General features: G+C 42.2%; 1 protein-coding gene and 1 long non-coding RNA gene across 3 annotated transcripts in view; one reads left to right on the top strand and one right to left on the bottom strand.

Annotated features, from left to right (window-relative positions):
• Positions 1-24,648, top strand: part of PRKACB (protein kinase cAMP-activated catalytic subunit beta) — a 125,813-nt gene that overhangs the window by 26,808 nt on the left and 74,357 nt on the right. Inside the window, exon 1 of one of the 2 annotated variants that reach the window (XM_045027408.1) lies at positions 9,707-9,728. The exons of the other annotated variant lie outside the window; for it this stretch is intronic. Coding sequence (XP_044883343.1) covers position 9,728 — 1 coding nt within the window. The 5' untranslated portion in view covers positions 9,707-9,727. Of the gene's footprint in view, positions 1-9,706; positions 9,729-24,648 lie in introns of those variants that run through there. 2 annotated transcript variants of the gene reach the window in all.
• LOC123375952 overlaps positions 9,588-24,648 on the bottom strand; it is a 33,874-nt gene continuing 18,813 nt past the window's right edge. The window contains exons 3-5 of the long non-coding RNA XR_006581641.1: positions 18,103-18,212; positions 10,067-10,142; positions 9,588-9,721 (exon numbers count right to left, since the gene is read on the bottom strand). This is a non-coding gene — a long non-coding RNA (uncharacterized LOC123375952). The remainder of the gene's footprint in view (positions 9,722-10,066; positions 10,143-18,102; positions 18,213-24,648) is intronic.

The following is a 24,648-nucleotide window of genomic DNA, read 5'->3' on the forward strand; positions in this document are numbered from 1 at the left end:
TGAGACATGTTAGAAAGGCCATGTGGGAAAACTTGCAGAGTCACAGTGATTTTAGTCTCCAATGCCTTCAGTAGGAAAAAATGGTATTGTGAATAAGGTACTGGACTGGGACTCAGGACATCTAGGTTCAATTCCCAGCTCTACCCCAGACTTCTTGTATGACTTTGGGCAAATCATAATCTTTCTGAATCTTAGTCTCTGAATATTTGTACAGTGTCTACCTCAATGGAGCCTTGATTGCTCTTTAGACCTCTGGGTGCTGCTGTAATCCAAGTAATACTAGTTTATTGAGAACTAATTTCATTTTGAAAAATAAATTAAATTTTTAAATTTAAATAGGTTAAATGGTATGTTCACTTTATTTATGAGAATTGACTGTGTATCAGACTGTAATGAGCAAAAAAATCAACAGATGCAAAGAAAATAACCAGAACTACAAATCTAACATTATAAACATTAGAATAGTGACTATGTGCTTGGATGTCTTGCCGATAGATATGGACAGAATTTAACAACCACATGCAACAAATCTTGCTTTTAAACATGAATTTTAAAACAAATGATAAATAAGGCCTGGTCTACACTTAAAAGTTTGGTTGATATAGCTATAGTGGCCAGGAGTGTGGGGAAGAAAATTCAGACTGCCTGAGCACCATAGATATGTTGACCTAACCTGGTGTGGAAGCAGCTATGTTGACAGAAGAATGCTTCTATCAGTGTAGCTACTGTTGCTTGGGGAAGTGGATTACTACAGTGGTGGAACAACCCCTTCTATTGCTGTAGGAAACATCTACTTTATGGAGCTATGACACCATAGATGTGCAACTGTAGCTCCAGTAACGGCATACTTAGAATTTAGATGATCTAAATTTCAATTTTACTTTATTCATATATTTATTTTTATTTATGGAAACATAAGAATACCTATCTATAATTCTTCTTGTCTTTGACAACATATAAAAACATAAATGCAATTATTGCATCAAATCTATGATTGTTATAATTGTTGTGCTTAAGTAGTGGGAGTTGCACCCTGGTTTGTCACTCACTAACTTGTCGTGTAGCCAAGTCTTTAGTCAAAAGGAACTCATTAAATTCTACCTAGAACACAATCTGTAAGCAATGCAGCTCATACAGCCACCACCAGTGTAACATGCTCACAGTAAAATATACCACTTGATAAACAGGCAGCTGAATTCTGCACGAACATCAGTTTCTAGGGGGATTTAAAATGAATCCCTAAGGGAAGTAATCTTGTCTTGAGAAACAAAGGCATAGATGACTACAATGGTATCTGTATTTTAAAGAAGTAGTCCCAACTTCCATGTTTATATATAAAAGATTAAATACTGACCTTGCGGCTGCTGCAACAAAACCAGCGACAGCAATGGAAGAAAATGTTAAGAAAAAAAATCCTAGTGTAGACAAAGTCCTGGAAGAAGTGTATCAGTGTGCTTGCCACAAATTTTCAGCATATGATCTCTTAAATAAAGTTGAATTTCCTCAAGATTTTCAAGTAAATTTGTTAACTTTCTAATCCTAATCAATTAATTAAAAATTGGCCTATAAAAAGTTAGAACCCACAAAATTATGATTTTTTTGGGCCCCTTTAAAAAAATACAAATTGTAGAAAGTAATAAAAATTGGTACACCGTGACAGGGTGTCCATGTGTCTAAACAGAGTTATGTGATTTCATTTTAACAGAAAGAAACAGTTATTAGTGTTGTTCATTGTAACTGAATCCTTATGTATTTCTGTTAAGCAGCCTTTAATCACAATCTCTGTCAGTTCTTTCTCTGACTCTGTGTGTGGAAGCCTATATGAATAATGTAGGAGAGGAGAACCACATTAGCTTTTAGCACTTGCCCCCAATAACTTTCTCTGCATCTGAAACTGGGGACTAATTTGCTAAGCCGGAGGCTTTCGTGTTTTGTTGGACAAGATCTTCGACAAAGGAATGGCTACTCTGTCAGAAACTAGGATCTTTGAGGAAGAAACATTGCTTTAATGAAGACCAGGGCCTCAGTGAAAGTGTGCAGTCATAAGATTCCAACTGCCATAATAATTACATGAAGACCAAAGTCTTCAACAAAGTACCCTATTTTTTTTGAAAATATTCTTTGTGAAAGCGTTCAGTGGCACTGTTAAAGAAAATGAACAAATGAAAAACAGGTAAGTAGGTCCCAACCCAGGATACATATGACAATTGGTTCCCAAGATCCTCCTGGACTACATAGACCACATAAGAAATGACAAGCAAACATGAAGACCAAAAATGGAAAGCACAAAATTAAAACAATCTCACCAGACTTAAATTTTCATTTAATAGTTTTTTAAAAAGTTTGAGACCTTAATGGGTTTCATGGAACATACTTATTTTGGGGTGAAAAACTCCATTGCTTGATAAGTGTTTTATTTTAAATGATTGAGATGAGCTCTGTTCAGGATTGGATCTCTTGAGCCAGCTGAACAGGTTCATAAAGGGCTGCATCTTCAGTATAGCAATGATTCCTTTCATGAAGAGCAGGATCTTCATCAAAGAGACTGGCTGGCTTAGGAGCAGATCCAATGGCGATTCTAGTATATCCACCCATCTTCCTTCCCAAAACCTAAATGTGTATGTACTGTCACTGAACTGAACAAAAGGAATGATAGTGGGGGAAGGGGAGAGTCTTATCTGTTTGTGATGGTGTTGTTTAGGGAAGAAAGTAGTGAGAGGCTAGCATCTCTATTTGGAGCAGAGTTAAGGTTGTGTTCTTCGAGTGCTTGCTCATATCAATTCCAGTTAGATGTGCACGCGCTGTGTGCATAATTGTCAGGAGATTTTTACCCTAGCAACACTCGGTGGGTTGGCTGAGGCGCCTCCTGGAGTGGCACCTTTATGGCGCCAGATATATGCCCCGGCCGACCCAGCGCCCCCTCAGTTCCTTCTTGCTGCCTACTCCGACAGAGGGGAAGGAGGGTGGGTTTGGAATGGATATGAGCAACACATCTCAAAGAACAACAGTTACCAAGGTGAGTAACTGCCTTTCTTCTTCGAGTGCTTGCTCATATCCATTCCAATTAGGTGACTCCCAAGCCTTACCTAGGCGGTGGGGTCGGAGCGAGATGTCGCGGAGTGAAGGACTGCTGAACCAAATGCAGCTTCACCCATGAAGGTCATTGGAACTGTGGAGCACAGCTTAGCTGACCTCCACTCTCCTTAGCATTCACTTTAGTACCTGTTAATAGTTTCTAATTAGTTGTTAATAGTTGGTTATAGTTGTTAATAGTTGTGAATTACTTAGTATCGGTATAGTTGGTTTAATTAGTGGGGGGGAACGGGGTCTTCTCCCCTATCCCGGTACCCAGGCACATGCCTGGGTCTCAGGGCTTCAAACCCTGCTCGGCTTGCCAGAGGCTGATGCCAACGGGAGACCCCCATGACTCTTGCCAAGGTGTCTGGGGGAATCCCACCAAACAGACAAGTGCTGCATTTGCAAAGCCTTCAAGCTGAGGACTAGGAAGGAGCGGGACTTTAGACTGAAGCAGCTCCTTATGGAGGTGGCACTTAGCCCGGTCCCTTCCTCCGCGCGCTGAGACTCGGCACCATTGTCCTCAGTGTGGAGTGCCCCTGTGGCACTAACTGTTCCAGCACTGCGTTCGGATTCCACCAAAGACTCGTGGCGCCAAATCTCCCCGGCACCTCCACCACTCTGGTGCAGGTCTCTATCTCCGAGCCAGAAGAATAAGCATCCCAAGCAGGTGCCGGCCACTTCTTGTTTGTCGGTGCGACAGCTGCCGACGCTTCCTGCACCACAGTTGGAGCCACGTCCATTGCTGGAGCGGATAGGACAAATATCGGCTCCTGCTCCATCGAGCAAACGAAACCCTTCAGGAAAACGTCACAGCTGTTTGTTGCTGTGGCAGACCAGATGAAAGGCCTTCCGGTCTCCTCTCAGCGCATCTCGTCCTGGATCACATCATGCATCCGTGCGTGCTATGACTTGGCTGGTATCCCATCTCCGCACCTTACCGCCCACTCCATGCGGGCTCAGGCTTCATCCTCTGCTTTCCTGGTGCACGTGCCCATTCAGGAGATATGTAGGGCAGCGAATGGGTCATCAGTGAATACCTTCGCTGCCCACTATGCGATACTGCTGCAGTCCAGGGGTGATACTGCATTTAGTTCAGTGGTCCTTCACTCCGCGACATCTCACTCTGACCCCACCGCCTAGGTAAGGTTTGGGAGTCACCTAATTGGAATGGATATGAGCAAGCACTCGAAGAAGAACAGACGGTTACTCACCTTTGTAACTGTTGTTCTTTGAGATATGTTGCTCATATCCATTCCAAACCCGCCCTCCTTCCCCTCTGTTGGAGTAGGCAGCAAGAAGGAACTGAGGGGACGCTGGGTCGGCCGGGGTATATATCCGGTGCCATAAAGACGTCATTCCAGGGGGCACCTCAGCCAACCCACCGAGTGTTGCTAGGGTAAAAATCTCCTGATGATCGTGCACACGGCGCCCGCACACCTAATTGGAATCGATATGAGCAACAGATCTCGAAGTACAGCAGTTACAAAGGTGAGTAACCATCTTTTCGGTCATGTATGATGGTTGTGCCAGTGCTCAGGTGCATCTCTCTGGATGGAAGAATAGACAGTATGGGCTGTAGCCATCCTTAACTTTTCATTTTCTTCCTTTTTAGGCTTTCTGTCAGATTATAGGTGGGGGAATTGTGCCACCTATTATTAAGGCTGCTGAACGTTTTCTGTTATAAAATATGGTTTTCAGTTGCTTACAAATTTGCCAAACTTTAACTGTTTTACATGCTGGATTTCTGCCTAAGGCTGATTTTCGGGGGGGAAAATGTCAACCAAAGTAGTTCAGCCATTTCTGAGAATGAGGCTGGCAAAAAATACCTTGTCCATGTTAAATTTTAGTGACATTTTCTTTTAAAATCCCTTCATGCTTTGGAGCAAAGTCTTGAAATTTGGCCTTGTATGAAGGATGTACCTTTTGCTGTCCCTGTGAAAATCTGGCTAAATTTGGCCCAGCTGTAAGCCTTTGAAAAATTGTAGTTTCTACATGCTTAGTAGACTTCTGAAAATTTCGCTGTTAAAAATCAAAGATGATTTTGGCCTTACTGAATATGCTTCAGACTCCTGCATCTCCTCGTGCTGACCAGACTGTGCATGTGCCATCCCATCATAGCTCCTGCATATGATCTGACTTTGCCTGTAATGGCCGCTCCCATATGTTCTGGACTGGGTTGGGGGTCTGGAAATGAAGTCCGTCTCTCTAGTGCTGTCAATGACACTTCCCCCCGCTACACCACACTGGCACCAAGGCAGTGTGGCAGAAGAAGTTGTCTGATTTAAATGCAGGGAGGACAAAAGCCAGACGAGGGAAAGGAGTAGATTGAGACAGGGAATCTGGCTTGCTGGGGTGATGAGGGCAGAACCTGGGATTGGCTGGGTGGGTGTGTGGTTGGGGAGGGGGAGACAAGGGAACTGGGATTGGGAGCCAGAGTGGAGGAGAAGAGGTTGGAACTGGTTGGGCAAGAAGATTGGAGCTGAGAGCACCTGAGGGAAATGGTGGGGAAGGCAACTGGGAGCCAATTGGCTGGCAGGAGAACACTAAGATTGGGCAAGGAGCTAAGGTAGAGGGAGAGACTGGGACTAGATGAGGAACTTGGGGAGGGAGACTAGGACTTGAGGACACTGCAGGGGTGGGTAAAGAAACAGACAAGATTAGGAGCTGGCAGGGGGAAACTGAGACTAGTCAAGCGGAGAGGGAGAGATTGGGGGAGGAGGAGGAAGTTGGGACAGCAAGGCCAGAGAAGGAGGCTGAGATGAGAAGCCTGCAGAGTGGAGACTGGGTCTGGATAGGCAAAAAGAATAACACTGGAACAAGGAGCCAGGTGTGGAGATGAGACAGGACTGGCAGAGGGACAGGTTGGAGGTTAAGTGGTCAGGCTTTAGGGGAGTGGACAAATGTATCTGTACCCACACACTCTCCTCCAGTGGCTAGAAGCCTAAATACTAAGAAGGGTGAATTGGAGTGCCTGTTATTAAATAAAGATATTGCTATAATAGGCATTTGGAGAAAGTTGGTGGAATGAGGATAATCAATGGGATATGGTAATACCAAGGTGCAAAATATATAGGAGTGACACAGTATGTCGTGCTGGTGGAGGAGTGGCACTATATGTGAAAGAAAGTATAGAGTCAAATATAGTAAAAATCTTAAATGAATCAGATCTCTCTGAATAGAAATGCCATGCTTGAAAAATAAGAGTTTAGCAGTAAGAATTTACTACTGACGATCTGACGAGGAGGAGGATGGTGACTGTGAAATGCTTATGGAGATTAGAGAGGCTACAAAGACAGAAAACACAATAATGGGGGATTTCAACTGTCCTCATGTTGACTGGATATGTGTCACCTCAACAAGGATAAAATTTCAGGATACCATAAATGGCTGCTTCGTGGAGCAGTTCATCCAGGAAACCACAAGATGAGAGGCAATTCCAGATTTAGTCCTAAATGGAGCACAGGATCTGCACCTGTTGGGGGCCTGCAGTGGGGATCCCAGGCGTGCTGAGACTGGGGGGCTCAGGGCTGGGATCTCAGGGCTGGCAGCCAGGATCCCGGGGGAGTTTAGTCGTTAACAGAAACCAATAAGCATCAAGTTTATCTGTTAACCGGTTAAACTTTTACATACCTAATGGAAACTTTTTAAAAGCACCATAATAGGGCTCAAACTAAATGTATATCCCTAATAATAATAGTTAATAAATAAAAATAACAAAAAAGCCACCCTGACTAAACAGCAGAGTGCAAGAGGTAGTTATATTTTTGAAGGATGAGTTTTTGTCTCTAATGTCAAATCCTAGTGAGGAAAACAGAAAGGAACATAAACTCTGGCTAATCAAATGTAAAATATAATAAGGCAGGCCAAGAAAGAATTTGAAGAGCAGCTAGCTAAGTACACAAACTAATAGTAACATTTAAAAAAAAACGGAAGCAGGAAGCCTACCAAACAGTTAGTGGGGCCATTGGATAATCAAGGCGCTAAAGGAGCATGCAAGAAAGACAAGGCACTGCGGAGAAGCTAAATGAATTCTTGGTCTTCACTGTAGAGAACATAGGGAAGATTCCCACATCTGAGGCATTCTTTTTAAGTGACAAATCTGAGAAACTGTTCTAGATTGAGGTATCAATAGAGGAGGTTTGGGAACAAATTGATATTACTGTTTAGTTTAAGTCAATAGGATAAGATGGTATTCACCCAAGAGTTCTGAAGGAACTCAGATATGAAATTAGAGAACTACTATCTGTGCTATGTAAGGTATCACTTACTCTGGATTCATCTGGTGCAGAGGTTGATTTATCTAATGTAATGATGATTTTTTTTTTAAGAGAGGCCTAAACATTATCCTGACAATTACAGGCCAGTAAGCCTACCTTTGATACCTGTCAAACTGTTTGAAGCTATTAGTAAAGAACAGAATTATCAGACACGTAGCTAAACATGATATGTTGGGAAGAGTCAACATGGCTTTTGTAAAGGGAAATCATACCTCACCAGTCTATTAAAGGATGGCAACAGGCATGTAGACAAGGGTGATCTAATTGCTATAGTGTTCTTGGAGTTTCAGAAAGCCTTCGACAAGGTCTCTCACCAAAGGCTCTTAAGTATACTAAGCAATCATGGGATCAGAGGTAGGGTCCTCTCATGGATCAGTAACTGGTTACAAGAGCGGAAATAAATGATGGGGGAATAAATCGTTAGTTTTCACAATGCAGAAAGGTGAATAGCAGGTTTCCCCAAGGATCTCTATTGGGACCTGTGCTATTCAACTTATTCATGAATGATCTGGACAAAAGGGTTGAACAGTGAGTTAGCAAAATTTTCAGATGATGAAAAATTACTCCAGATTTGTTAAGTCCAAAGCAGACTGTGAAGAGTTACAAGTGGATCCCAATAAACTGGGTGACAAAAATGGCAGATGAAATTTATGCTAAGTACAAAGCAATGCACATTGGAAAATGTAGTCCCACTACTCACACTATATACATACAAATGATTGGGGTCTAAATTGGCTGTTACCACTGAAGAAAGAGAGATTCTAAATTCTCTGAAAACAACTGCTCAATGTGTGGCAGCGGTCAAAATATTGAACAATGTTAGGAACCATTGGGAAAGTGATAGATAATAAGATAGAAAATATCACAATGCCACTATATGAATCCATGATACGCCCACACTTTGATTATTGTGTTCAGTTCTTGTTGACCCATCTCAAAAAAGACATTAGGCAACAAAAATGATTAAGGATATGCAACACCTTCCATATGAGGAGAGATTAAAAAAAGACTGGAACTGCATCTTAGAGATGAGTTAAGGGGGAATATAATGAAGGTCTGTACAATCATGAATGGTATGGAAGAAATGAATAGGGAATTGTTATTTACCCTTTCACATAACACACAAATTAAGAGTCTTAGAGTGAATTTAATAGTCAGCAGGTTTAAAACAAGCGTAAGGAAGTACTTAAGACAACACATGATCAACCTGTGAAACTTGTTGGTAGGGGATGTTGTGAAGGCCAAAAGTGTGAGTTCAAAAAAGAATTAGATAAGTTCATGGAGGATAGGTCCATCAGTGTCTATTAGCCAACATGGTCAGGGATGTAACCCCATGCTCTGGGTGTTCCTAAGCCTCTGATTGCCAGATGCTGGGACTGGATGACAGGGGATGGATCACTTGATAATTGCCCTGTTCTGTTCATCCCCTGTGAAGTATCAGGCATTAGTCACTGTTGGAAGGCAAGACACTGAGGCAGATGGACCATTAGTCTGACCCAGTGGGGCCATTCTTAGTTTCTTAACCTTCATTTTTGTCACTTCCTAACTTTAGAGTACTTGACTTCCCAAACTGAATGATGACGTTTTAATGAAGGTGGTTTTTGTTTTTTTTGTAGGTAGGATGTTGGAGTCATGTGATTTATCTAAATCCGTACTTCTCAGTCACTTCAGTGATCTCTTTGTGTATTCAGAGCAGGCAGCTCAGTCAATCTCTTCAAAGATGACATAGTTTTGAGATAGCAGAAGGATGATTATTAACTATTTCTGAATCTCCTACCAGAGAGAGCATATCTTTTGGAGAGTTTAATAGTAGCTTTTTTTTAAATAATAAAAATGATAGCTGGCACTTTTTAATAGCACTTTCCATGTGAGGATCTTGAAACTCATTGCAAATATTTATTAAACCTGTTAAGTAACTATTATGAAGTTGAATATGCAGAGACATACAGAGGAGATTTCTTGAGAATTGTATAGCCGTGTAGTACTGTTGCCAAATGACAGTGTGTATTTTGATTTTTGACTCATATATTTAAACTGGCAAGCCTGTTACAACAGAGAAGCATAACTTGTACCTCAATTAGGATATAAATTCACTTCACGTTTTTCTAAGTGCTTATTAAGTTAGTGCAAAAAGAGAAATTGCCCTACATGTGCCACATGCTAACAATAGTGATATTTTAAAAAATATTTAAATAGACTCTTGAAAAGTGCATTGCAAACTATTGCCTTTTTGTCACTATGTATTTCCAGGTAAATTGTCTCCAAAAGGGGTCATAAATTATCCATTGGTCTCCTTGGCCCAGTTTCAAAGAGTTGAAGTTGAACTGAAGTGACTTGTATAAATCCTTACTTCTCAATTACTGCTTCTGCAAAGTAAGCAAATTAAAGAGAATTCCTCTCATTTGTCATGTATGGTTTTGGAAGTATTTTGATATCTAAATGAAAATGGAATATACGCTACTTATAGTGAGCTCAGAATTACTTTGTGGTATTTCATTTTATGTAAACACTTCATGAATTTTTCATTTATAATCGATAATGAAATTTTCATTTTTATTTTTTTATTTTTTTTATCTGTAGATATATAAAGTGTACCTGTTGTAAGCCTTTGGCAGCACATACAAAATTTGTATAATGTATCTGTTAGTGTAAAAAAAAAAAAAAAACCTTAGCCAATAATAAAACAACAAAACCAAACCAATTTATCTTACCAGCCATTCCAACATGGTAAAACACTGGGCCTTACAGCATTCCCCTGATGGTCAACAAACTGCTGCGCTTATTAATCTGAAAGGGAAACAGATTCCATAATTGACACTTCCATTGAGCTCCTCCTATCCCCAGGAATCCAAGTTCAAATTTTGCAACTTGTAGCAGAAGCTCAACCCATTTGATCTCAATGGTTATGAATGTATGTAAGGAAAGGCAATCTCTAAGGTAGCCAGGACCTAAATTATATAGGGCTTCCCAGATCAAAGTCCACTCTGCACTTAGAAGCCAATGCAGTCTAAGGAGAACAGGTGAAATGTCTGCATGGCTGGCACCATGTTAGCATTTGAGTGAGCAGATATGTTCTACACTAATTTAAATAGGTTTTTTCTGGAAGGATAGTCAAATGTAAATAATATTGTAGCAGTTTAATCTGGGAGTCAGAAAAACAGGTATACTTGAGCTGAGTACTGCATCAGAGAGACTTGTTAACCTCCTAACCCAAGCACATGATAAAAGGAATATTATTCACCCCAGGAGTACCTCTAGATTGCAAGTATTTAGGTGAGTGTGATCACAGACCCCTTAATACAGAGTGCTGCCAACTGGTGTAGTTTCTCTTGCCAAACAGCATTAACACCCAAGTCTATTTTTTTTTTACTTCCTTTGTGCTTCGGCCCTGTGGCAAGAAGTTTCACAATTTAATTACACATTGTGTGAAAAAGTATTTCCTTTTAGTGGCTTTGAATTTCCCATCTTTAATTTCATAGACTGTCACCTTGTATTTGTGCTATGAGACTGGACAGTTCTGTTCTCCCAATTTACTTTCTCTATACCATTTAGTTAGTGTGTGTGTGTGTGTGTGTGTGTCTATAAAAATAGATATAAATTTTCACGTCTCTTTTCTAAGGTAAACCATCCCAATCTTTTCAATCTCTCTTCATATGAGAGTTTTTCCATGCTCATAATCCTCAGCAAAGGGGACTGGACTTGATAACTTCAAGGTCCCATTAGCGGAACATTTCTGTGATTCTCAGTGGAAGCAGATGACAGAACAAGGAGTAATGGTCTCAAGTTGCAGTGGGGGAGGTTTAAGTTGGATATTAGGAAAAACTTTTTCACTCGGAGAGTGGTGAAGCACTGGAATGGGTTACCTAGGGAGGTGGTGGAACCTCCTTCCTTAGAGGTTTTTAAGGTCAGGCTTGACAAAGCCCTGGCTGGGATGATTTAGTTGGGAATTGGTCCTGCTTTGAGCAGGGGGTTGGACTAGATGACCTCCTGAGGTCCCTTCCAATCCTGATATTCTATGATTTTTTTTCCAACTCCTTTCTGTGAATTCCCTCTAATTCTGTAATATTTCTTTTGAGATGGCGTGGCCAATACTGGATACAGTGTTCAGATGAGGCTGCACCATTGATATATATGATATTAAGATATTGTCCATCCTATTCCTTATGTATTCTAACACCTTGTTTGAGTAGTCTGCTTGATGTACTCATTTTGCATGCCATTGCACAGAATGCTTTTTCAGCTTGTAGCTATTTCATAATGCATCTGTTTTTTAAAGCACTGGGAACAAACTAAAAAATATGTGCAATACCATGTGTGCATGCAGTTCAGTGATATTTTTTTGAAAGGAATGAATACAATCTATCTTGTGCACAGAGGTCAGTTTGGGGTGAAGTTACACCACACACAAAATAAACGTTTCCCCCATGAGAAGTCACTCACAATAGATTGTGCAGATGTTGAAAAGATACTCTTGTATCCTTTCTGGCATCCTTGGGCTCAGGTCCACCTCACTGGAGTCAGAAAACATCCATGCAGTCTGGTGATCTCCTTGTGCTTGGCTTCCCCTTGGAGAAGCATGTATGCCCCTAGGAGCTGCAGGGATATATCGGTTGGAGCTGGGTAGGAAGCCTGCCAGCCCCACCAATCCTTCTCCCCCCACCCCCCATCACCAGCAGGGGTCCCGGGCTGTGCGCTGCGGCCTGGCCCCCAGCATGTGCCACTGCCTGCACCCCACCCCAGTGTCAGTGGAGGTCCCAGACCACACGCTGCCTCCTCCCCAGCACCAGCAGGGACCCAGGCTGTGCGTCACCACACACCTCCCCTCAGCACCAGCAGGGGTCCAGGGCCATCCCCCAGCACTTGCTGGGCCCGCAGATTGCTCCCACACCGAGCACCCCCAGCCCAAGTTTTTGTTAGGGATATATAGTAAAATCATGGACAGGCCACAGGCCATGAAGTTTTGTTTACTGCCAGTGACCTGTCCATGAACTTTACTAAAAATACCTGTGACTAAAATATAGCCTTACTGATGATTTACAAGCTTTAAGTACAGACTTCACATGCTATCCTTCATGGATAAATAACATGAAAGTGGTGTATAGTGAGTCTGTCAGGTTTGAGACAGGAGTTGCTTGTAAAGACCTTTTGCCAACCACCTTCTCTCCCCCTCTCTCTGCTCCCTTTGGTATTGCAAAATGTTTTCTTTATTCCAGTGCAAAGGCTTAAGGAACATTTAAAATTGAAATACCAACTCTGTAAGGGGCTTGTTAACAGCAGTATCTGATGAAGACCTGAACACCCATTTGTTCTCCAGAAGGAATGCACTCTTTGGCTTATTACAGAATTTTACGTTTTCTTTCCTTCTGAAAATGGTGCTCAGTAAAATTATGATAATATCTTCCTTAACTTTTGTCCTCCAACCCTCTGCCAAATAGGAAAGAGTTTTTGCTTCCTAAGAACTCGAAGAACCCACAATGTGATGTAATAAGGTATAATTTAACTTTCCAGTCAAAGAAAGAAAATCCAAGGACACATTTGTTCTATCACACCCAGGATGACCAAGGTTCTAGATTCACTTTAGCTCCTGTAAAGAGATTAAGGTTTACATTGCCCAGTTATACAAATTAACCGGCAAGTACCCTATTTTGTTTCACTCTCCAAAACAATCAGGGCTTTTTTTAGCTCGTTTCTGTGTCCACCTCCTGATGGAGTGTGGAAAAGCATCTGTTAAAAGGCAATCCACATGGCAGTTACTTCACACCCCCACAAAACATTACAGAGCTAACATATTGGTAGACATCTCTGTTTGCATGCAGAGTCTTTGGGCGGTTGGTTCTGCTTTGATTTGGTTGAATTGCACTCTTACCAGTCCATGCCTGATCTGTGGAGTTCATGATTCCTCCCCCTCCCCCCAATACTGGTAATAAGAACCCTTCTGCACAGACAGCAGCTGCACCACAGAAAAAAAACAGTTTCTTAACAGGTACTTGTTTTCTGTAGTCTGCCTATATCAGTGTAGACATCCACCAGATCATACAAGTTAGGATCAGAGATTTAATCTCCTTTTCACACATCTCTTGTATGCAGAGAGGCTGCTTGGGGAGGTAGGGAGCCTTTTGTTCACATTCTGAAGGAGATCTCCATTTTTTTTCTCCCTCTAGCTCTTTAATCTCGAAGGGCTATAACATTAGTAAGAATGGGTTGTTACGCAGTTCTTCCAGCTATAAAATCTGTGGGCTAAGGTGAGAGCTATTAGGAGGAGCTGAGTCAAAGGCATAGAAAGTATTCAGGTAGGTAACTGGCTGCCATTTTTCTAAATGTTACTCCTGAGGGAATTTTGTGTCACTGTGCGTGCACAGAATTCATGTCCCCCACAGATTTCTTTGCTTCCCTGCAGAAAAATGACTTCTGGCGGGGAGGCAAAGGGAAGCCGCAAGAGCAGTCCCATTCCCCTCCCTGGCAGTGCAGATAGGTTGATTTGGGTGCCCAGAGCAGCTGGTAGAAATGTAAATTACCACTGGGGGGGATGGACAGTCGTGCGTTTGAGAGAGTGACACTCTGTCCCTCTCACTCGCTATTGCGGCACGCTCGGCATGGAGAGGCAGGGCTTTGGGGTGTTTCTGAGGAAGTAGGAGTGGGGCAGGCTCTGTTCCCCCTCAGGAAGAGCAGAGTGTATACTCCAGAGGGAATTCTGCACCACTGCACAAGGCAAAATTTTGCAGAAATTAACGTGCACACAAAATTTCCCTTCCCACACAGAAATGGGCTGCAGTGCTGCTAGCTGCCACTTGGGGCCACTAGACCTAGCAGAGCCCTGCTCACACATAGAAGACACTACTGGGGGGGAGGGAGAGGAAGCTAGAGGGTTCCCGTGAGCTGCAGTTCCCAGCATGCCCTGATGAAGGGCGAGGGTGGCGCGCAGGAAACTCCAGGCAAGCCTGGTACCACATCAGGCTGTTTCTCCCTCTGGATCCCTGGGCTCTGGGAGGGGAGGGGGTAGGTATCTGGGCTGGGGGGGTCTGCAGTTGGGCTCTTGGGGGGACAGGGTCCAGGTGTATTGGCTGGGGGTGTGTGACGGGGCTCTGGGGGCGAAGGGGTTGTGGGTGTCTAGCCCCCCCCAGCTGGACTTTGAGGGCGGGGAGGGACAGAGAAACAGGAACTAGGTTGTCATAGGGGTTTGTTTAACTCTCTACTTCTGGGGGAATTTTTGTGTGTCTGTATTGTTACAGACATACTTGCTCTGAGGTATTTTGAAATAAATTACCAAAATAATTGAAACTGGCTTGATTATGTAGTGTTATCTTGACAAATAAAATATGCAGAATTTTAAAATATTGTGTGCTGAATTTTTAATTTTTGGTGCAGAATTTTTATTTTTTTAGCGCAGAATGCCCCCAGAAGTAAAATGTCAAAAGAATGCACTGCTCACTTTGGGCTCAGTTCTGCAAATCTTTGGTACTTGTATGAGTGCTAGAAGACCCATTGAAGTAAAGTTGCCAACTTTCTAATCACACAAAACCAAATACCCCTTCCCTGACACTCCGCCCCCATACGCTCCACCCCCCCTTCCTCCGTCGCTCACTCTCCCCCACCCTCACTTTCACTGGGCTGGGGCAGGGGTTTGGGTGCAGGAGGGGGGCCTGAGGGCTCCAGCTGGGGGTGCGGGCTGTGGGAGAGGGCTCTGGACTGGGGCAGGGGGTTGGGGTGGTGGGGTATGGGCTGGGGGTGCGGGCTCTGGGTGGGACGGACCAGAGATGAGGGGTTCAAGGTGTGGGAGAGAGCTCTGGGCTGGGGGGTGCAGGCTCTGGAGTGGGGCTGGAGATGAGGTGTTTGGGGTGCAGGAGGGGGCTCCAGCTGGTGCAGGTGGGAGGGTTCCGACTTGGGGTGCGGGCTCTAGGGTGAGGCTGGGGATAAGAGGTTTGGGATGCAGGAGGGGCTGGGGCAGGGGGCTGGGGTGCTGAAGAGAGTTTGGAGTGCAGGGTCCTGGCAGCGCTTACCATGGCTTCCAGGAAGCAGCTGCCAGGTCTCTGCAGCCCCTACACATATGGGGGGCTAGGGAGGCTCTGTGTGCTGCCCTCGCACGCACAGCCGCTACCTCCACAGTTCCATTGGTTGTGGTTCCCAGCCAATGGGAGCTGCGGAGCTGGCCCTCAGGGCAGCGGCAGCGTGCAGAGCCTCCCTGGCCACCCATGCATATAGGGTCTGCAGAGACCTGGTGGCTGCTTCCAGGAATTGCACGGAGCTAGGGCAGGCAGGGAGCCTGCCTTAGCTCCTGGCCCCCACTGTGCCGCCGACTGGACTTTTAGCAGTGCGGTCTGTGGTGCCGACCAGAGCTGCCATGGTCCCTTTTCAACTGGGCATTCTAGTCTAAAACTGGACGCCTGGCTACCCTAGCAGTGACTATTTGAGTAAGAGTTTGCAGAATCATGCTCTGTATAACTAGTGTACAATGTGACAACAGGCTGTATTTTCATTAAAAGAGAAATGGGGTTAGTGTTGACAATGCTGTGAGATAACCTGTAGTGAAAAGTTGTACACAGCGTGATGTAGGATGATTAGCTTTACAACATGAATTTTTAATTATTTTAGACATGATATGCTATTCTGTTTTAAAAAGTGAAACTAATTATAAATATAATTTCAGTTACTATGTGTTCTTGCAATTTAAAGAAGTGGGTGAATAGTTTCAAGATTATTTGATGAGACTTCTCTGTTTCAGCTGAAAATTAAGTTTTGTCAATTAATAACTGAATTACTTTTTGAACCAGATCAAATGCTATTTAAATAATTATGGAAAAATCAGTTTGTACAGTGTAACTGAAATAGCATAATAAAAAGCTGTTCATTACAAAGGAAAGCAATGTTTTTATTTTTTAAAAAAATATAGATATTCAGATTCTTTACAAGTCTTACTAGATTTTGGAAAGTAAAGTTCAAATACATAACTTTGTCTTGAAACAATGATCATAATATGTTCTTTAGAATAAAACAAAATATTTATATTAATTATATTAAAAACATAAACTTAGTTTATTTTTTCTCTAAACTCTGATGGAAAATACCAATAATCCCCTTTCATTGTTGCTGAAAACCTTTCATTGGCATTCTACGGTTTTTAAAAGAGTAAAAGTACAAATAACAGTTGATGGCTGTGGAGTGGATAGATGCTGGCAAATTGTCTCTTTGCTAGGCTGTCATTCATGTTACAAGATAAACCTACTAAGGACTGCTGTCTGCTCTCATGGGTGAAGATATCAGCAGGGCTTCTTGAGTGAATTGCCTTAGTTTTGTAAGTTATTTAATACAGCTTGATATAAAGCTTTTTACTTCAGTCTGGCTTATTTTATGTGCAGAATATGGAGATTTTTACAAAATCTTTTAGAACTCTATTTTTTGAATTTGTATTTATTTTCTTAATGTAAGCGCTGAAGCAAGAGGTGCTCTTTAAAATGAAATTACAAATGAAATATATAGTGCCACAGCATCTTAGGCAGTTTACATTAAAGAAAAGAGATTAAAAATTTACAAAATATAAGTCTAAAAGATTCTCTCTATATTTGTATCCCTTTCCTGTACTAAGAATAAGTGACAGAATAAATTAATTACCCATTTTTGAATTGATATTTTTTTCTATTTTTGAATGAGTTCAAGAAAGAAAGATGGACCTGTCTTTTAAATGTTTTGACTCTTGTAGCTCCTCCTAGTGGCAATTGAAACTTCCACTCGGAACTGTCTGACTTTCAATCTATATATGGCTTTACTTGACTCCTTTTCAGATTTTCCATGATACTTTCTTAAAAGCAGCTCTGACAGCCGCTAGTAGGAGCAAAAAAGCTGAAAACTTTAAATGCCTATCTTTCCAGTGAAGTCAGTAGCAGATAGAAAACAACATTCATAAACAGGAAAAATAGGATGTAAACATTTTTATGCTTTGTTTTTGTTGTCTTAAGCTATTTCTTTAGAATAAATAATATACCTGCAAATACTAAGTTTAAATGATGAAAAGCCCTTTTTTGATTCTCCTTTATGTAATAAGTCCATATAAACTTCAAACTGAAATTTATTTTAACAGAAAAATCCCCCATATTTGAAAATTGTAAGATTGATTACTTCATTTATTTTTGTTTCCTCCCCGTTTAGAAATTATTGAAGAATGTACTTAAAACATTTTACAAATGCGAAGATGTGTAAGGGAAAATGGTGGTAGTGGGTGGGCGGGAAGGTTAGATCAAAGGCCCATCCACCTTTCTAGTTAGTATCTTATTAAGGAAAATTGCACCCAAGTTGCTCAGTGAGCAATTAGGAATTTCATAAGATAAATGTTTCTTCCCTGTGAATAAGCTGTTTAAATGATTGTTTAGCTGGTGTTTGTATAGGACTTTGAAGATGTAGAATAGCAAATCAAAAATACATAAAGATTTTATAATAGAATATTGTTGACTCACACTTCATTAAATCATAAACCAAAAAGTTAGTAGTAATAACTGTATTTTTTTAATTTTTATCTAAGTGCAGACTTGTAGTTGATTTATACACCCTAGAGTTGGGGACAGCAGCAACACAAGTCAGTTAGCCCTGCCTTTTAACTGATCGATGTTGTATTGGGATGGTGTTTGTCCGTGTTAAGTGGCACTACCCAATTAGCAAGCATAGTGGTTATTCTTTTAGGACATGTAGAACCTAGAGGTGGCCTCGTTCATACCTATTATATGTCAGGTATGGGTCCATAAAGCCACACCATACTTACAAGGAACACTGTCCAAGTTTTCTCTTCCACGTCTCAGGTGTTGGACAAGGTTGGATTGTAACAGCTTTACCTTTGCTTGGAGAGAGCTCTGTTATTGTCACACACAATACCTAGAAAACACCAGTGATGGTCAAAAGGGAGAGATGACAGCCCTTTCTAGAGGAGCCTGTTATATAGGGGTTAGGATGGTGGGATAACAGGTTCTCTTTCCCAATAACAGCAGGGAGGCCCAGGTCTCCAGATCACAAAAGTAAATGTCCCGGGCTTCAGAGCAGTGAGAGACATGAATGTGCTTTTTCACCCATTAGAAAGTACGTTTCCTTCCTTTAATTTATGCACAAAACCCTTGTGAGCACTGACTTTTTCCTTTGGGTAATTTCACATTTTAATAGTTACGTTTTTAAAAATCCCATATACATCATGGATTTCATATACATCATTCTATCATGGCATGCAGAGATGTACAAATGTATGAAGGAAGTACTCCAGTTTGAAAGAAAAACAAATTGTTTTTTTTTTTCAATTATTTGGTCATAAACAGCTATCCCTTTTTCCTAGAGAATATGCCAGGGATTTATGGTAATTCACAAACTAATATGCAAAAGCAACATTAAGGATCCTGTAGGACACTTTTCAATAGTATTTTGTTTCTTGTTTCTGGAGACAATGAAATGTTTACTGTGGCTGATGACACGATAGTTCTAGTTTATCTGGAATTTATCATGACACTTATGCACAAGGTTTAAGACTACAATTAAAATTTAGTAGAATGTAGGTAGTGACTACTTCTAAACTTGGGAATTGTAGAACATTAAAAAACTGTTAAGACAGTTTCTTAATATCTTTTCCATTCAGCAGCTATTCAGACATTTGAAGTGGTTTATTGGATTTTTGCTTCCCTCTAGTCCTGTCTTACGTACACACTAAAAGTGACTGTTTCAAAGAGCAGATTATCTCCATACAGCAGATGAATTTCATGTCCTATTTCAAATTCTTATATTTAGCTGATTACGTTGGATAAGTGTGGTTGCTTGAGTAAGATTTATTGACTGCTTTATCAGGAAGGTCTGATTATGACCTGAATTTATGACCCAAATTTGTGACCCAGTATTATTTCTAACTCCTGCTTTCACACACTTGGTTATGGAAGCAAAATAATCTTTTGGAGCTTAACAGAAAAAAATACTGAAGATGATATGACAAGTGTTGCTTCACTTCAGAGGTGGAGTACTTTACTTATTTGGATTTTTAGGAGACTACAAATCAAGATTAAATGCTATTTCAGAACATGTGTGCAACATGTTTTATGACAAAAGTCTACATTACACCAATTTCATTGTAAGTGCTTGTTAGAGGAGCGGACTTAATACAATGGAAAAAAATATTACGACGAGTCAGAATGGATCAAAGCAAGCCACTTTTCACAGTTTGTCCCAGCTTCATCCAAGTTCTGCTAGGCATTGAGAAACTTCCTCCTTTTTATTATTGTACTTGCATTTCTTATCTGCTTTGACTTGGTTCCACTCCACAGACTAATCATTCATCCAGTTTCAGTGACTTTTGCCAACTCAGAAAAGTCTGATTACCCACAGGCCTTCATGGCTAAGCCTAATAATTAGGGCACTACCAAATTCACGGTCCATTTTGGTCAATTTCATGGTCATAAGATTTTTAAAATGGTAAATTTCATGAGTTCATCTATTTAACATTGAAATTTCACAGTATTGTAATCGTAGCAGTAGCATAGCTGGGGGGGGGGGGGAGCGGGGCAGCGGCCTCTCTCCCACTGAGCACAAGTGGTGCCTTTTCAATTTCTTGATGCCTTAATTTTTACTCACCCGGCGGCGCTCCGGGTCTTCGGCAGCGGGCCCTTCACTCTCTCCGGGTTTCTTCGGCGGCACTTAAGGACCCGCTGCCGAAATGCCGCTGAAGACCCGCGAAGTGAGCGAAGGTCCCGTCGCTGAGGAGCCACTGAAGACCTGGAGTGCTGCCCCATCAGTAAAAGCGCCGCCGGGTGAGTAAAAGCGCTGCAGCGGGTGGCGGGTTTTTTTGTTTGTTTGTTTTTTTAAATCATTCTCTCTGTTCCCTCCACCTGGGTATACCACTGATATCGTAGGGGTCCTGGCCCAAAAAGGAGTTGGGGGGGGGGTCACAAGGGTTTTTGTAGCTGGGGGTTGCAATACTGCTACCCTTACTTCTGTGCTGCTGCTGGCGGTGATGCTGCTGTCAGAGCTGGGCAGCTGGAGAGCAGCGGCTGCTGACTGAGAGTCCAGCTTTGAAGGCAGTGTCGCCACCAGCAGCAGCGCAGAAGTAAGGATGACATGGTATGATATTGCCACTCTTACTTTTGCACTGCACCCTGCAGAGCTGGGCCCTCAGTCATCAGCCGCCACTCTCAAGCCACCCAGCTCTGAAGGTAGCAGTGCAGAAGTAAGGATGGCATGGTATGGTATTGTCACCTTTACTTCTGCACTGCTGCTGACAGGGTGCAGCCTTCAGAGCTGGTCATCTGGCCAACAGCCGCTGCTGCTCTCTGGCTGCCCAGTTCTGAAGTCAGCACAGAAGTAAGGGTGGCAATACCGTGACGCCTCTACAATAACCCTGTGACACCCTCCCCCCCTGCAACTCCCTTTTGGGTCAGGACCCCCAATTTGAGAAACACTGGTTTCCCCCTGAAATCTGTATAGTATAGGGTAAAAGCACACAAAAGACCAGTTTTAACGGTCCATGATGCATTTTTCAGGGCCAAGAGTTTGGTAGGGCTCTACTAATAATATCTGGGTTCACAGGTCACCTGACAGGACCCACAGTAGTTTCATTAAATGTAAACAGTACTGTTCACCCACTTGTAAATGTTACACATTTTGTTTAAATATCAAAAACATGTAAATCTCTTTTGATGAGAAACAGAGCAAAGCAGAATGAAAAATGGATTTAGACTTTTTATGTCAGACTCCCATGTTGCTGAGTCACAAGCGTCTTTTCAGAAATAGTCTCTGAAATGCAAATTTTAATTAAAACAATCCTTTATTTTAAAATTTCAGTTTGCAGATAAAAGGGAAGGCTTTGTATATTAATTTTGCCTTGTTGAGCAAAATAGGTACAGTTTTTCTGTAGAAATTGAACCACTGCCAAGAAAGGTCAATAGTTAAGCCTATGATGCTGCACCACATCCCCTATAAAACTGTATCTAGTTTATATTATTAACTGATTTTAGGGTCAGTTTAAAGTTTTATATTAATTTTATTGACTCTTATTTGAATTTTTGTGCCACTTGTAATGCTTTGTGTGCCATGGAATGTGGCACTTGTATTCTTAAATTGTCAGTGATAATCTAAGAAACAGAAATGTTGACTGAATATTGGAAATCCCAAGTATTTAAACATTTATTGTGGAGGTATTCTGCTATCTCTTTGATGGCTCTGAGAATTTTTCTTTTACAATGTGGATTTACAAGTTTAAGTAGTTAAATTTAAGATATCTTCCTATGATAAAATTTATTTTAATCCTCCTAACTTCATCCAAACTGAAGTGATCCATCTGAAGTTTCATAGGCATGGTCTTATTATGGGGTAGAACTTCTCTGGAAAGTTGTGGGGCATTGTACAACGCATTGGTAAGACCTCATTTGGAATACTTTGTACATTTCTGGTCATCCATGTTCAAGAAAAATGAATTTAAACTGGAACAGGGGCAGAGAAGAGCTACTAGGATGATTGGGGAATGGAGGGCCTATCTTATGAGAGGCGCCTGGAAAAGCTTGGCTTTCACAAAAAGAAGGCTGATAGGGGTTATGATTGCTCACTGTAAATACACTTGGGGGTGAGGGGGTGGGAGGAAGGGGTAAATGCAACAGAGGGTGAAGAGCTATTTAAGCTAAAGGATAGTGTTGGCACAAGAACAAATGGGTGTTAGCTGTTCATGAACAAATTCAGGCTGGAAATTAGAAGAATGTCTCTAACTGTTAGAGGGTAACGTTCAGGAATAGATGCCTAATAGGAGTTGTGGGGGCAAATAGCTTAATTATTTTTGAGAAAAAGCTGGAAAAATTTGAGTGCAGTTGTACAACGGCATGGGTCAACAGCACTGCGGCTCGCTTCCAGTTTATATCTTATGTCCCTAAAGCTCGTGTCATAGTGTCAGCTGGCCACCAGCAGGGGGTCAGGAAGAGATTCCCCTTCCCTGATATACTTTAGGAGGCTGCAACAGACTGTACCCCTGTATTCACGCCTTGCACACTATTGTAATAATTTTTGTACAAAAAGTATGCCTGTGAGGTATCATTTGAAAACTCATTATTTGCTGGTCACTATTGTCCTGGTAAAACGTGTAGCAACACTGTATGTAATGTTTTAGTAATACATGTACAATAAAATATTATAACATGTTCCAAGTGGGGAGTGGCCTAACCAGTTCCTCAGAGACAAAGGGCACACTAATGCCTCACCAAGGTGTAAACAAGGTCAATGGGCCATTACCTGCTAAATGGCCATTCTTTGGCAGGAAATGGGGAAGGGAGCCTGGGAGAAAAATCTACATTTTAGAAAGAAACAGCATGGGGTTCCTATCCAAATGGACTTTTGTCTCCCGAATCTCAGTTGGAGATGCTTCTCAAAGGACATAGAGGACTATAAACGTAAGGTGACTAGACATCCCATTTTTAAAGGGACATTCCTGTATTTAAGCCCTCCTCCAAGTGTCCTGACTTTTTCTTAAAAACAGGCAAATTGTCCCATATTTTCGGTCTCCCGACCCTATCAGTGCTGGCAGTTCCTGCTGCGGGCTGGATCCTTGTTTGCCAGACGCCCACCCACCAGCAGTGAGCGGGGAGGGTCCAGTGGCAGACGATGGGGATGCGTGTGCAAAGCTGGTGACAGAGCGAAGCTGCAGCATGCGGGGCCAGGCCTCTCCCTCTGCTGGTCCATCAGCGCAGCTCCTGCTGCGTGCTGGCTCTTGGCCAGCAGTGCCCCACTCCCCCACTGGCTGTGCACTGTGAGCTGCAGTGGCTGGTGAGTACTGGCAGACGCCAGTCGGCATCCGGTTAAGTGTTGCCTCTGCTGCCCACCCATCAGCCCTTTATGTGCTTCCCTTCTCGCTGTCCTCTCCCTGCTTTGCTCCTTCACCTCCCCAGCCCTGCTGCTCCTCCATATCCCCTCAGCAGGGCGCATGCTGCTCCCAGTGCTGTGCGGAGAACCAGCCCCTGGTCAGAGCACTCAGCTCACCAGCAGCCTGGCTGGCAGACTCCTTCCTTCCCCCACTGCCTCTGGCTGGGCCAGTGCCCTGGGAAAGCCGAAGACCCTCTGGCCCAGGGCACTGGCCAGGAGGAGCCGAATCCTGCGTGTGCTAAAGTAGGTGGTACTGGGCATTATCTCTTTCAGGAGCTTGGCTGGCTGCGTCTTGCTCACATTCTCAGGGTCTAATTGATTTGCCATATTTGTAGTAAGGAAGGAATTTTCTCCTAGGTCAGATTGGCAGAGTGCTTGGGGTTTTATCACCTTCCTCTTTAGCATGTGGGCGCTGGTCACGTGCCAGGATTATCTGGATATATCTTATTTAATAATTTCCCTGCCATTGCAGGGGCCTCAAGAAGTGGTGCACCTCAGTTCCTCCTATTTTCTGCTTGTGGCACATAATAATCTAGCCTCTTGTGGGTCTCTTTTACTTTGGTCTTATTTCCATTGTTGGGTTTAGTGTGAGGGTGCTAAGTGATGCTGGTGACCTGTGATATACAGGACAAGATGATTCTGGTGGTCACTTCTGGCCTTAAACTCTGATTCTGACTACAAAGAAGAGAGAAATTCCCAAGCAAAAACCAATGTTTAAGCTTAAGGTCCTAGATGTCTGAGTTTCTTTTGGGGGTGAGAAAACTTTGATCATGGAAACTTTCTTAAAATAAGTTATCCTGGAAACAGACAATTGAAGGATGCTGAACAGCCTTAACTTCCCCCTACATCACGGCTTACAGGTCAGTCAGTTACAAGGAAGAGAATCCTGTCCTCAGAGATCACATACTGTCTTCACATCACTGACTGCAAACTAAGAAATGATCTAATGGTAGTACTTTTAGTCATTATTAGGTTGACTGTACACTACTATAGCAGTTTAAAATTAATATTAAAAAATAATAAATTTGAAGTACTTATTTGCTTTTTGGGTCTTGAGTCTAGGGTTCACATTTTCAAGGTTTCACCACTTGAAAGCTATAAATTTAAATGTATCTTAAAATGAATGGTTGGATTCTCATGTAATTACTTGACTCCAATAGCAGGGGCTTTAAGAACACCAATATCAGACAAAAAAGTTGCAGAAGTTGGCAACACTGTTAGGGACCAAAAATTGAATGAGTTGATGGTATTAGTTCATTTTCTAATAGGTATGTATCCATACCTCATTTCATACAAAATAGAATTTTGAACAATCTCAGCAGAGTGGTGGATGATTGAATTGTCTTGGAGATGGAACTGATGCCTAGAGCAGATTTCTCAACTTTTCTCTACCTGTCAACCCAAAGCCAACTTTTGTTTTTTCCTAAAACCCAATTCCACA

Source organism: Mauremys mutica, chromosome 8 (genome assembly GCF_020497125.1).
Source record: "Mauremys mutica isolate MM-2020 ecotype Southern chromosome 8, ASM2049712v1, whole genome shotgun sequence".
NCBI classification, from domain to species: domain Eukaryota; kingdom Metazoa; phylum Chordata; order Testudines; family Geoemydidae; genus Mauremys; species Mauremys mutica.